Genomic DNA, 14,550 nt, shown 5'->3' with positions numbered 1-14,550 from the left:
ACTTACTTGTATGTCTTAAATTGTTATTCCTTAAAAAGCGTTATCCATTATAATATATTTCAAGCATATAACCTCTCATATACATATACACATCTTACCAACCCGAGTATTTATAAGGTGCTTGTAGAATATTATGTATGTATGTATGTTCACGGTTCGTTTGGCCATATATGTATGCTTGTATAAGCATGTTTATTTTGTTGTTTGTTTATTATATACAATCTAAAATTGTTGATCTTTGAACATGAGAACATTTTTTTTTTGGTTTTTCATTTGTAATGGACAGCTTTTACAATATGTACTTACATATAAATTGCATAAATTTTCTTATTTCCCTCTATCTCCTAATATTAATAAATAATTTTCAATTTTGTTGTAATATTTTTGTTTTTTCGAAAATATTAAAAATTTAGATGGAAAATAAATATTATGTGTCCAAGTTTTTCAATTGAATATTAATTAGAAGATTAATGGACTTATTTTAAGAAAAAATATTAATTTTCTATAGTTTTTGCGAATTTTAATGCTTATGAATCAATAAATTTGAGTCTTAGTAAATTAAAAGTATGAATTAAAAATAAGAGCTAAGAAAAGAAATTAACAATAACTGAACAATAATAGGTCTCCAGTTCGTTCCGCTGGGAAGCAAATTGTGTTGAAATAAGTAAACTTTACGTTAGTAACTTTGAAAGTTCCGGAAAGATTTTGTTTTGTTTACGAACACTATTTAATTTTTTTGCGAAATATTGTTTTTTTTCAAAGTTCCTAAATTGTTTCTAATTCTTCATATTCGGGTCGAGTTTGTAAATTGCTCTAATATCCCTTCTCTGTAGTTTTCCCGTCAGTGCCGAATTCAATAGAAGACGTCAAGTAAACGTCGAAGTCATAAAATTAAGGAAATTCTCAATTGACTTTATTGACATAATTTTAACCAACAGTAGGGCGGAATTCGATAGCATCTTTGACAGGAAAAAAATTTTGAGTCTTGAAACCTTTTCATTTGAAAATTAAATGAAATGTATGAGATTGAAAAGTATATTTCGGTAAGAATTTATTTCTTCCTAGTTTTAAGCCGGGTTTATAATGTTTGAAATTGTAAGCAACTGCTCCAGTAAGTTTTTATTTTGGAAGGAGAAATAAAACATGAGGTAGTACTTAAACTTTTATTTATTAATTAAAATTTGTTTTTTTTTGATACGGCAACCAATAACAATTGAAAGTAGTTCTAATGATAAATTTTGTTTAAGTCATAGCCATCAATAAATGAAATTTTCAAATTCAATAACTTTCACATCTGTTCACTTGTTTCACTATATACATTAATTGTTAAGATAGAATCACAGGAAAATTGTATAATTAAAACGAAAAAAAAAAATATGAAATATTTTGTTCACATTTCAATAATTTTTTTGATTAGAATAAATTGAAAATTCAAATTTTTTTTGCTTAAAATAATAAGGATTCTATGATCAGTACAAATTCAGTTTTCAGGATCACGTCTGATACATTCAAGAGTACATTTACAATTACAAAGAATGGAAAGTACCTATAAGGATTTGTAATTTATAATGAAATCACATGGTATAACAGGGGAACTCCTGCCTCTTTCCCATTCAGTCTTACAGGATACTTCATTCCTGTAAGACTAGATTTGTAGATTTTTTAAGGGAGCCGAGTGGGGCAGGAGTATCCCACGGGCCACCGCAGCCATTCGCGACTTATTGTAGCCTCCCCATGCCCCTCCTACAATATCCCCGTTCCAAGTATGGAACCGGAGATATCCCTAAGGGAGTTAGACAGCAGTTCCCGAACATTTAAGAAACCCTGTCTAAAACAATTGCGCCGCCAGACAGCTAGTACCGGACAGTCACAAAGTACGTGCACGGAAGTCTCATCACCACCCCCGCAAAATCTGCACTGGGCAGAGCCCGATTTTCCCAGCTTTCATTATGGAACCTAGAACATTTGATATTAAATTGGAGGAGAAAAATGATTAGCAAATGAATAATATGTTTCAATTTTCTATAATTTAAAATCTGAGATACCATAATGCAATTAGCTGGTCCCTTGAAAATTCTAATTGAATTTTAATGCGACTGTTGTTTTCGTAAGTACTTTTTGTAAGCAATAATTCCTTTTAAAAGGACATATAAAATTAAAATAAAATAAATACAAATATAAAAAAAATTTTAATTAAAATTCAAGAATAAAATTTTAAATTGAAAATTTTTTCTACCATATGGAGTTGCGACACAAAATGAATTCAAAAGAAAGTTTAATTAAAAAGTTTCTCATAAGAAAATTGAAACTTAGATTTTTTTTTTTAATTGAAACCTCTAAAGTGTAATGAAATAAAATAAAATTTTGTCAAAAAAAAAAAAACTGATGAAGCAAAAATTTTAATTTGTTTGCAATTTCGGATATAGGGTAACATTTGAAAAGTTCCTTTTTTCTTCTGTCCGTGTGTGTTTAATAAAGTAAAATTGAACTTCTTTTTTGAAAAATTTTTCAATGAAATTATTTTCTTAAGGATTTTTAAATTTGTTTTATGATTATATTGAAAATTATGGTCAAATAGTATTTTAAATGTTGTATTTTTTATGTTAACCGCGGATACTGTAACCGTATCTGTACGTATTGTAAATTATGGTCATAGTATAAGTTAAAATACTTAAATTATTACTTAAAAAACGTAAATTATTTTTCATCATTTACAAGAATTGGAAGGTTACAGGCCTGATCTTCTTACTGATAATGATATAGTTGAGCATATAAAAGTTGTCGCTAGCATTATTGATGGTTCTTATAGACTGCGATATGAGATTTTCTAAATAAAATGCTACGGGTTATTAGTTCACAATAGCAATAAGTGTAAAATTTTTCCCGCAAGATGACATTTCGGGATTAGTTCAATCCTGGATTGTGCAGTAAAAAGTAAAATACGTATGCTTTTATTTTTAAAGTATAACCAAGTATTTATTGCTCGTTATTTGTGACATATACGTAGTAAAAAATATTGAATATTGAAAGTAAACAGTAGTTATATTGATTTCTATACGTTAATACATATTAATTTTTTAATTCCATATTATGTCGTTCCAATTTTCTGCAACTCTGCGGGGAATCCTCTGGAATACGCCGAAAGAAACACTTCCGCGCCAGCTCATCGGCAATTTCGTTGCCCGAATGGCCACTATGGCCCGGCACCCAAATGAGCGTGACTCTGTTCTCTGATGCCAATTCCATAAGTGCAGCAAGGCAGCCCTAGACCAGTTTGGATGTAACCTGAGCTGAACGAAGCGCCAGCAGTGCAGCCCTGCTGTCCGAGAACACATAGATGGTGCGGTTTCTATACCTTCTTTCTAAATTGATTCTCAGACAGATCTCTATTGCATATATTTCGGCCTGGAGCACCGTGCAATACGGGTCAAGGTTTGCATATACACGCGTGTCCAACTTGAACCAACACCCGACTCCGTTTTGGACCCGTCCGCATGCCCCGGTCTCTCGGCAGGCCAGCCTCTGTAGCTTTTCCAGCTTAGCCTGCTGAGCCTTACGGCACCATACAATCGACGCGTAGGTGACGATGAGCCGTATATAGCCACAGTGGTATCCTGGGACTGACTCACCAGGTCCCCCCGATGAAGCTCCTACACGTTCACAATGCCGCCGTAGCCCTCTCGAGAAATCTATCTATATGGGTATTCCAGGAGAGACGATCATCCAGGTTTAACCCCAGATACTTCATCTCCCTAGAGTAATTAATACGTTCACCAAACAGAATTGGGCTCGTTAATCTATCCCAGCTTCTGCGTCTGGTGAAGACGACCAAAGTGCTCTTGCTTGGATTTATATTTAACCCAACGCCTTCGTACCACCTCTCCACAACACGTAAATTTTGCTGTAGAAGATTAGAAATAGTGCTCTCAAATTTTCCCTGTACGACGAAGACCACATCGTCGGCGTATCCCCAGACACGTGCCCTGGAACCCCCGAGAGCAGCGATTAGATCATCCACTACAATGGACCACAGGAGGGGCGAAAGAACCCCCCCTGCGGACACCCTTTTGCAGCGGAGATGAAGAGTGTATCGTCAGCTATGGCGGACTTAATAATCCTAACGCATCAATCTCTTGTTTGTGCAACGACTCACAGATGACATGATGTGGGGTGTTGTCAAAAGCTCCCTATATATGAAGGAAGCAGCCAACTGCCACCTCCCGCACTTCCAGTGAATTTTCAAGGACCCCCACCAAACTCTGCAGAGCGAGTACAGTAGACCTTCCCGACTGATAGGCGTACTGAGATTCATGCAAGGGATTGCTTCCCAGTGAATCGTCCCGTATAAATTTATCAATCACTTTTTCCATTGCTTTCAATAGAAAAGAAGTAAGGTTGCTTGGACGGAAAGACCTTGGGTGGTGGCTTGGTCGCTTACCCGCCTTTGGAATATACGTCACTTTAACCACCCTCCATACCTGAGGGATGTAACCCCACGCATAGCTGGCATGAAAAATTTCCAATAGTGCTCTGGCGATATGTTGGAAACCCCTCTGCAAAAATGCAGGATATATCCCGTCATCACCTGGAGATTTGAAGGGCCTGAAAGAGAAACAGCCCATCTTACCCTGCCCATCGTGAAGACCAGACGGGATCGTTGCCAGTCATCCCTCCTGGGCCAGGATACCCTCGGTTCAATGACCGCATTTGAGTGATTCAGAAGAATCTCCGAGTTAGGAAAGTGCGTTGACGCCGTAAGCTCCAACGTCTGCTTTCCGTTCTCAGTCATGCAGCCATCAGGCCGTTCCATTAGGCCCAACCCGCTGGCATACTTTTTGGAAAGTACTCTGTGAAGGCGTGCACTGCTGGAGAGTTCATCAATGCCTTTGTAGAACGCCCTCCACGAAACTCTCTTCGGTTTCCTAATTTCTTTATTGTATTTCGTGAGTGAGTTTTTATACTCTTCCCACGAACCCGACGCCTTGGCCTTATTGAACAGCTTTCTGGTCTTTAGTCTAAGCCTTCAAAGCTCCTCATTCCACCACGGGCACTTCCTATTGCTCCGCCTCGGCTTAGCATGGCAGCTCCCATAGTAGTCACTAGTAACAGCCGCCATCAGAGCCTTCCATCACCGTTCTATATACCTATACAAGTTAATAACAATATAAATAACAATATAAATTGTATCTACCTATGCAAGTTAATAATAATTTGTAGTTGTAGATTGTACAGATGGGGTAACAGTGTACCGCGATCAGCACATAAGCAGACTTTCATAAAGCAGTTGAGATAGAATAATTAAAAGATTTTTCTTCTTTTTTCTCGAGGCAGTAATCTTCCGTTTTTAAGGCGGATGACTTTATCAACTATGTTACAGAGACATGAACAAATTATGGGCAAATTATTCTCCACGTTCCGTTCAATATTAATCATTGGTTATAGGTTATTTTTAAGCACCTCTGTTTGTCTCATAAAATCAATTATTTGTACACATATCGCGCGACTGATACAAAAACCTCTGCCTACCACCATTTTTTACTTGAATAGTTTTGTTCAATTATTCTCGTTTTCATTATTAAAAATTATCTAGTAAAGGATGGAAGATTTCTAAAAGTAATTTTTTTAACTCGAAATCATTTAAGTATTTTTAAAGTGAAATTTTCTCCAAAATTTAATTTCATAAACCTTTTACTGTCAATTAGGTTTTTTAAAGATAAATTTGATTAAATTGATGAAAATCCAAAAAAAAAAAAAACAATGCTGTCAAAAGAAAAATTAAATTCATTTTTCACATTAAAATTTTCTTCTATAAGATTAAATTTTATTTATGATTAAATTTTTTTTTCGTTTTTGCAAATTAAGATAAATTTTTCCAATATTTCCTCAAATTTTTTTTAATAATTTTTTTATAAAAGAAGAAAATTCCTTCTCATATATACTTACGTATTTGGTACATTTCGCATAGCACGATGCCTTAAGAAGATTATAATAAGTGTACCATTACCAAGTACTCCAACAATAAAAATTATTGAAAAAAGTACTGGAATTATATAAGTTTCCGGACGAGATTCATATGGTTCATAATCACTGGTATATTGAACTTCATCTAAATCTTTATTTGAATTATTTACAGTTGAAATGTTCAACTGTTGATTGATTGTAGTAATTAACGTGTCCTCCAGCATTTCTACTTTTTGTTTTTCTTTTGTTTCTGTGTTTTTGTTTTGGGTTTTTCTTCCTTATATTTGTTTTAGGAAAATATTTTATCAGAATAATATTCAATTCTTGAGCAAGAATTATTCTACTCGTGTAGATTGATGAAATATGATGACTCTGTAAAGAGAAGAGGAAAAAAAAAGTTTGAGTGATTAGAAAAATGTTTGTGTGAATATTTGACAGTTTTATATATAAAAGGAAGTTATAGTTAACCTAAACTTGGATGGGGCGCACAGAATGTGAATAATTTGTAATTCACATAAAATTATTTGCCGCCTTAAAAGCATTTTTTTTTATGTGAAATAAAGAAATTTTTCGTTTTATATTTCGCATTATGTCTGCTTTGGAATTTTTAGATATTTGGAACGTAACCAGTTGTTTAAATTCAATCACGATGTAGCAAGTAAAATTTTGAAATTTTATTTATTTTATTCTAAACCATTAAATTTTGTTAAATTAAAAAAGTTTTAAACACTTTCTATTTCTCTTTCAAGAAACAAAAACTTTCACTGCAGAAAATTTATCGATTTTTTGTTATTTAACTTTATTTTCTTTGTATTTTTTTCAAGTATACTTTTTATATTATTTGTAACATATGGTCGTTGAAAAATTTTCTAAATTATATGCAACTAAAAATATAAAATCATGATAATCTTGCCCACTCAATGTGCTCTATAAGTTTATACACTTTTAGTTAAAGAGTTTTTAATTATGATATAAAAATATAGATGTCGTTTTAAAATGAGTAAATGGAATGGCTCTCTCTATAGTATTAATAACATATATATATATTAACACATATATATAATACAGGGAAGGCAAAGAGGAAAGAATACAAAGTGGTTGGTGGATGAATGATGACATTTATGAGATAATTCAATTCATCATATATTTTTCGAATGAACAATGCCGCTTAATGTGTAAAAATCATAATAATGCAAATTTAAGAATAAAAATCTAAGAGAAGGATATTTTGAAAAAGGATCTACTAAAACCTTTTTACGTGCACCGACATTGGATTTTAAGAGGAAGAAAGAAAAAAAACAAATAAACGAATGTAATAAATTGGATTAGAATTTGCCAAAAAAAAAAGAATATTGAGAAAATTATTTGCAAAGAGTAAAAATTAAGTTGTTTATAATAGGATTGGATGGCATATATGCGATTATGCTGCTTACTATAATGCTTTTTGAAAGGATTACTCTTTTTTAGTCTCTATACTTACTATCTATTATGGTTTTGAAGTGAAATTTTGGTTAGTTGCGTAGTACATTAATTTCATTTCAAAATTACGTAATTGATTGTAATTTTGTAATTGATGAATAATGATTTCTTAAAGACAGGCTTTTTGAGCTTAGCAAGAGTGCTTCCGCGGCACAACCGAATAAGAGTGATTTTCCGCGACGAAATGCCCGAATTCATATAGAAGACACATATTTAAGAGATACTGGTCAGAACCAATAGAAATTACCTTTGGCGGTAACTTGAAGTTCACTTCCGGCGGTAAAATAACCTAAATTTCTATTTTACTGCTGGAGGTTTTTTTTGATATTATTTGTTTTCATGTGTGTGAGACCTTATATGAAAAATACTGTTCAATTTGTTTTGGATTTTCGTTTTTTTTCTGGGTTTAGAACGGAAATCTAACGCTGTTGCTGCTTTCTCATTCGGTTCTGTTTTCACGTTTATAATGACAAAGTTGCCAATGAGATACTCTATTTCTTTAAAAAAGAACCCTTTGGTTTATGAAATTAAGCTTTATTTTATTTTATTAAGCTTGATTTTTCCAGACACTGTTTGTTTAACATACATTATTTCCAAACCACATTCTATCTCATAATCATAAACACTTTGATATTCTCATTTAAAGCAAAAATAAAGTTTAATTTAACATAAAAATCTCACAAACAAAATATTTAACGGGATTTTAAAATACTCATCCATAAAACTTGAGTGACAATCAAAAAGTACTCGTAAGACATTTAAAGGAATTTTTCTTAAAATTTTATTCTCTTTGTTATTTTCTCTAATTTAATTTTTATAACTCTAAAGTCAACCTTATGCCTTTTCTCTTCTTTGTTAATCTCATTAACTCAAATTTGAAGCAAAAATGTGTTGTTGAATTTTAAATAATTGTTATTTTTTTTTAAAAACCTAAAATTACTTTTGTGTCTTTATGTTGAAATTAATTAAGTAAGAAAATTAAATTTTACTCATTAAAAAAAATTTATTCTCTAGAGTCTCTTTTTCGAACAAAAATAAAAAAATAAAATTAAGATTTCACAATGTAGAATGTAGTTATAAAGTTAAGAGACTTTAGAGAGTAGAAATGTCATAAAAATGAAAAATAAAGTGTGGTTAAGTGAAATTCTTTAATGTACTTAATAAAATTTCTGTAATTTTACACATTTTTGTCATAACGGTAAATACGGCGAGTATTTTATTTAATTAAATTGTGTATTAAATAATTTTGGTCAGAGAGCGGTAATTATTATTAAAAGAGTAATTATATTTTAAACTCATAATTGTAATTTTAGTACTTAATGCTATTATTTGTTTTGAATGCTAATTGTACTTTAAATGGACAATATATGAGAATGAAATAGAAAATAATAACGTTTTATAGGAGAATTCTAATGAAGATGATTAAATGAGTATATGAACAGATTCATAAAAGAAACATTTTGAACTACAATTAACCAGTATGGAAAATTACGTTTCATACCTTAGCAAGTGCAATATTTTGTCTAATACCGCTCAAAGAAACCTGATTGAGATGCAGAGAACCACCATGAAGATGTTGGTCAAACAACAACAATAACAACTTAAAGAGAATATCAAGTCGTAGATTTTGACAGACGGCAAACTCATATTTGAAAACTAAGACACATCATTTTTAAGTTCTGTTTTGAAGGTGCATCTTATAACTGCAAACCTAAGAAGGTGCAAAAATTTAAATTTTTGAACAGTGGTATTTTATGAATTAAACACAAGTGTTATACCTCAAAATTATAAAATTTTTTCATTACTTACTTGGCAATGGCTTTTTAAAATGTTGCACCTGTTTTATGTTTACACAATTTTCGCTCGAGCTCATGATCTGCTCATTCAATTTTAACAATTTTGTAATGTATAATTTTTTATACAAGAATTTCATTTTGAGCAATTGTGGTTAAAAATTTTAATGTTCCATAATTCAATGGAATTTTGTATGTTATATATCTAGGTCTATATGAGCTTATATGTGCTTTCATAATAATTATATAAGTTAAATTACATTTTTTCTGATTCTCCATTATAAAATGTTTATTTGAATTTTTCTCTCTCTTTCAATTATAGTGAATTCGTATTACATGCAACAATTTACAAAATTTTATTGCATACATAACACATTACATTACTTAAAACAAACATGAACATGCGTGTAAAGCTTCAGAATACCATAAAGACACAAAATATTTACATAAATTAAATAAAACATAAAAAAAAATGTATGAACATTCACAATGGTAATCCTTGATGCTCAATCCCATTCTCTTTAATCAAATCTTATTTGACATTATCGTATAACAAATCAGATGGGAAAATAAACCTCATTTTGACGAAAAAAAAACTTTTATAATAAATTTAATATTAAAACGGAAAAAACATGAATAAAAAAAAACGATAAATTTCCTCTTTTTAATTTAAATTTTGTTATTCTTTTGAAAAATTTTCTTCCAAAAGACTTTTAAATTTAAAAAGAATTGTAAAACACATTTTCCATGATTTAATAATAATTTTCTTTCTATATATAATCATTAAATTCACCATAATTTCGCGAAAATTTTATTATGATGAATTGGTAATCTTAGTTGATAATTTTATTGTTGAAAATTAGGAGCTGCAAATGTGAACCATTATTTAATTCATCGTCTTAATTTTTTTTTTATTCCACGTGGAGAAGTAGGTGAAACCCTTAATGGGGAATGAGATGGTTCCGCACATCTCAATACTGTTGGACTCCTACCGACAAGAACAACCACCATTCCACGGTGGATCCAATCCTGGACCGCTCTTCGCATTACTTCAGATTGGACCGTGCTGCTCTCTTTCATGATGACACCCATCTTCCTTTTTAATCCTTCTTTTTTTTTATTTTTACGCATTCTAAATTATGCCGTTTCTATCTCGTCGGCTTCCTCCAGATATTTCAGCATCTTTTTCTTGCGTAACAACATTTTTATGTATTTCGCTACTACGATCCAATTATCCACGCTCTCTAGCATTCGTCCCACGATGTTCTCTGGAGTTATTATTCCGATGGCCGTTTCTAAGCCTCGACGTTCAATTTTTACAATGCTGCATTCGAAAAAAGTGTGAAAGATAGTCCGCCACGCCGCAGTCCCTGCATTCAGGGCTTCTCAACATCCCCATCCTATGTAGGTACGCCCGGTAAAAATGTATGGTTTTCAAGGAACACTCAATTGAGTTCAGTGTTATGGAACCATAGTAATAATTTTAAGCCACAAGAATGAGTGATAGGTACTGCATCTCGCTCTTTCTTCAATTCTTAAATTATAAATCAACTTCCATCCCTCGAAAGGATTTGAAATAAATTTAGTTTTTGTGTATTTCGAATATAGCTTTGCTTATACAAATAACTTTTGCGAGTACGGGTATATTTTTACTGTACGTGTGTCACACATGCGTTAATAACGTGCTCAACAAAACTCGTATAATTAAATCTTTTCTATTATTATCTTAAAATATTATCTTTTCTATTATCTTAAAATTATTTTAAATTTCATGTTAGTTTTGCAATTACAGGCTCTTCTTCTTTACTTTTTATTTAATAATCATTTTCAAATTTTATCAAAGTACAAGCTATTGCCATATTGTTAAATTTTGCAATACGACAAGAACATGTTGTACAATACGACAATAGACATAGAATTATTCACTTCTACGAATATTAATTTATTTGTCTTAAATTTGTTCACTGGTTTTTTTGTATATAATTACTTATTACCACCATACACGTGTGTTTTGTGTTAGTATTTATTTCACTTCAAAAGGTGCTTACTATATGGAGCACTGGTAAGTGTCGCCATTAAAATTAATGTTTTTGCTTAATGGATTGAGGCTATTTTTTAATTTTTTTTTTTGTTATATGAGCTTTGGTTGTAAGTATAACCAACTAAATTAAATTAATTATCCCATTAAAAGCAATGATTATTCTAATACAAGAAAAGCAAAAGCACATTACTAAAATATCTTGAGCTATTATAGTTGAAAAGGTCAATTATCTGATTATAACGATAAGATGGTGGTTTTACATAATTTAATAGATTAAACAAGAAATTATGTTGAAAAAACTATAGTTTATCTTTAGCACCACAAGTGTTATGTGAAAAATAATGTTAATTTTTATTACTACATGCAAATATTTTGCTTACACCTAGGGCATTTCTTCAATATTTTAAATTTAATTAAAATTATTCTTGCACTAGAAAAATTTTTGTATAAAATATGAAATTTTATTTACTTTGTATTCGGAGTATAACAAAGGTCACTAGAAAAATATTAAATAAGCCCCATAGAAAAATATAAAAATAAATTAAATGACAACTTTTATGGACACAAATGTGGCTTACCTATGCCTTGGAGTTTTCCTTTCAGGATGACTTGATATTTTGATGGATGAGAAAAAAAAATTATTCTCTCTTATCCAGTGTGCTCTACATTTAGCACATTGGAAGGACAGTAGGGAAGGTATTGTTTTATTATTAAAATTATTACTGTGCAATAGATTGTTATATTTTGTGTTCTATTTATGACAATTGCAGTATAAAGTATTCGACTCAATGAAACCTGTGAATACAAACATAAATTGAAGGAAAAACAAAAGTAGTTTTGACGTTAAATAATTTTTACGGGATTTGAAAAATTTGGGAACTCTCAACAGCAAAAACAGTTGAGTTGATGTAAATTGAATGACATGGAAGTTGCCGTATTGAACTAACAAACACCATGATAAATTGCAACACTTTTTTTCTCAAAATCTTCTCAACATTTTTCTGTTCTTTATTAATGTCGGGTGCTAATTGACAATCGACAATCATTTAAATCACCATTTACAATTGTGCTGTCCGCATCGGATTATTTTGCTATCGAAATTTAAGATTTTTTTTATATAAAATTTTTGTGAAAATTAAAATGAAACAGCGAAAATTTTCATATTCTAAATTACTTGTATTATCATTGAGGGTATGATTTAGTTGACCCTTTTTTGCTCATAAATCAGTTCAAAAAAAAAGCCCTTAATGTCATTTCTCTCAGTTGGAATCAATTAATAGAAAAAATTTATTAAAATGTTTCTTCCAAAAAAATTTATTGCTATAAACCTCCTTTTTTTTAGCTTCCTTTAAGAACATACTGTTAAAAACTCGTATAATTTCTTAATTTCATTGCTTAGGTGGGTCTCTCGAATTGCGCCATTGCAGTGACACAAAATTACAGAAGGAACCATAAAAACCCCCTGCTCCGGCAATATATCAGACCACTTACACTTCGTTATTCATACAGTAGCAGATCTGTCGTCGCTTCAGTCATTGAAGTACGGTCCCAAGATTTCTTTGTATCATAAAAATAATATTGACAAATAAAATTTTTAGTAGACTTAAACAACAAACTTAAACGTACCTGTGATCCAACCACCTTACGTTATAGAAAATGCTCATAAAACCCAAAAAATCAACACTATTAAAAATGTGTGAGTGTGTCATAATAGACGCCTATTTTCAATATTATTTTCAGGAGTCCTAGTGATGATTTTACATTCTGTTTTATTTTTTACAATTAAAGGATTCTGTAATCAAAAATGGGTCATTAAATTCGTAAAAAAAAAGAAGAAGAACAAAGTAGAGAAAAAATTCCTGAATTAAATGAAATTAATTACAACAGCAGTTACAAAAATCGTGATACTCCAAATAAAATTACTAAAGTATATGGTGGTCGCAATAAAATCACCAAAAAAAAACGTGAATGATAAACATTATTATGCTTATAACCATAAATAATTGGGCTACCTATACGAAAGAGGAAAAAAATCCTTGTATAAAGGATATTTTTAAAGCTTTGTGTGCTTATATTGTTATGCGATTGTCATAACTGTGCCTCAAGAGATGTTTTTTAATAAAATAAAAATTTTAATATTAATTTGGAAAAAGTGTTTTCCTGTTGTCTGTAATCTGGTCTCGTTGTGAAAATAAATTGTTTGCACTTTATTAATAGTGCAAAAAGTTTGTTTTGTGAGATTTTATTAAAATTTGTTAGGAAAGTTCTTTAATGCATAATATAGCCATAGTGTTGGACATGGAAAATTAAGGCAAATAAAATCCATAAGAGTTGAATAGATTTAAAGAATGATTTTTTAATCAATTCATAATGAAGTGCTTGTTTATGAAAATTGCAAGTTGAACTACCGTCAATCGTGTCCATTTGTTACTAGCCGAACGATAACTAACATAGGATACTTATATGGTTTCGTTTGTGACCTAAGAATAGTGCTCATATAAATGGTACCGCGAATTACAAAAAAATTTTATAGGTTAATGTGAGAAAGGCCGTTGGACGTCACGTTGAATTCTAAATAAAATTTACCACTTAGCTTGACAGAATAAATTTATTAAAAGAAAAAGTGTGGTCATTTATGTTTTTACGAGCAATTGGTGTTTCTTAATATTTATCAATATTTTATATGCGTACACGTCTTTCAGTTCTAAAAAACTGAAGAAATTTTTGTAATTTCATTTATCCCTAGACAATCTTAAACCATATACCATTTATAACTAAGATGAAAAACGACAACAAACAACAGAGAATCGTTTTCCATTCCAGTAGTGTAAAAAAGTGCAAATCCATGTCAAGTGGTACAATTTTAATTTTTAAACGTAAATCATTGTAAAATTTTACTTGTAACAATTTATTTTACTTGAGTTGAGAAAAAACAAAAATGTATTGTTTTTGTATAATTTTGAAATTGTAACTAAATTATCTTGTAATTGGAATTTACAAGATACAAGTACAACAGAGTAATGGCTATTATTTTTAACATCTTTAACTATAAAAATGTACTGCTTCTATTCTGATTGTGCTTCTACAAGGTCTCAGATTGTGCATGTCTCAGATAAATTACAAAAAATTAAAAAAATCGTGTTAGTAAACATTTGACATGAAATCCAATCCAATGTTGTTTACTTTAATACAATCATAAATCTTACTTGGACGTAGTCACAAAAAAATATTCTTTTTTAAAGGTCATCATGTATTGTGTACCTGCAACTTGTAAAG

The 14,550-nt window shown here is 30.7% G+C and overlaps 1 protein-coding gene across 1 annotated transcript in view; it reads right to left on the bottom strand.

Moving 5' to 3' along the window:
- The window catches only part of LOC129615955 (neuropeptide CCHamide-2 receptor-like), an 84,702-nt gene that overhangs the window by 30,053 nt on the left and 40,099 nt on the right, over window positions 1-14,550 (bottom strand). The window contains exon 2 of the mRNA XM_055531397.1: window positions 5,944-6,333. Within this exon, the coding sequence (XP_055387372.1) occupies window positions 5,944-6,185 (242 nt within the window). The 5' untranslated portion in view covers window positions 6,186-6,333. The remainder of the gene's footprint in view (window positions 1-5,943; window positions 6,334-14,550) is intronic.

This window comes from Condylostylus longicornis, unplaced genomic scaffold (genome assembly GCF_029603195.1).
Source record: "Condylostylus longicornis isolate FDR11 unplaced genomic scaffold, ASM2960319v2 ptg000155l, whole genome shotgun sequence".
Taxonomy (NCBI): Eukaryota; Metazoa; Arthropoda; class Insecta; order Diptera; family Dolichopodidae; genus Condylostylus; species Condylostylus longicornis.
This window is presented reverse-complemented; position numbering and strand designations above follow the sequence as displayed.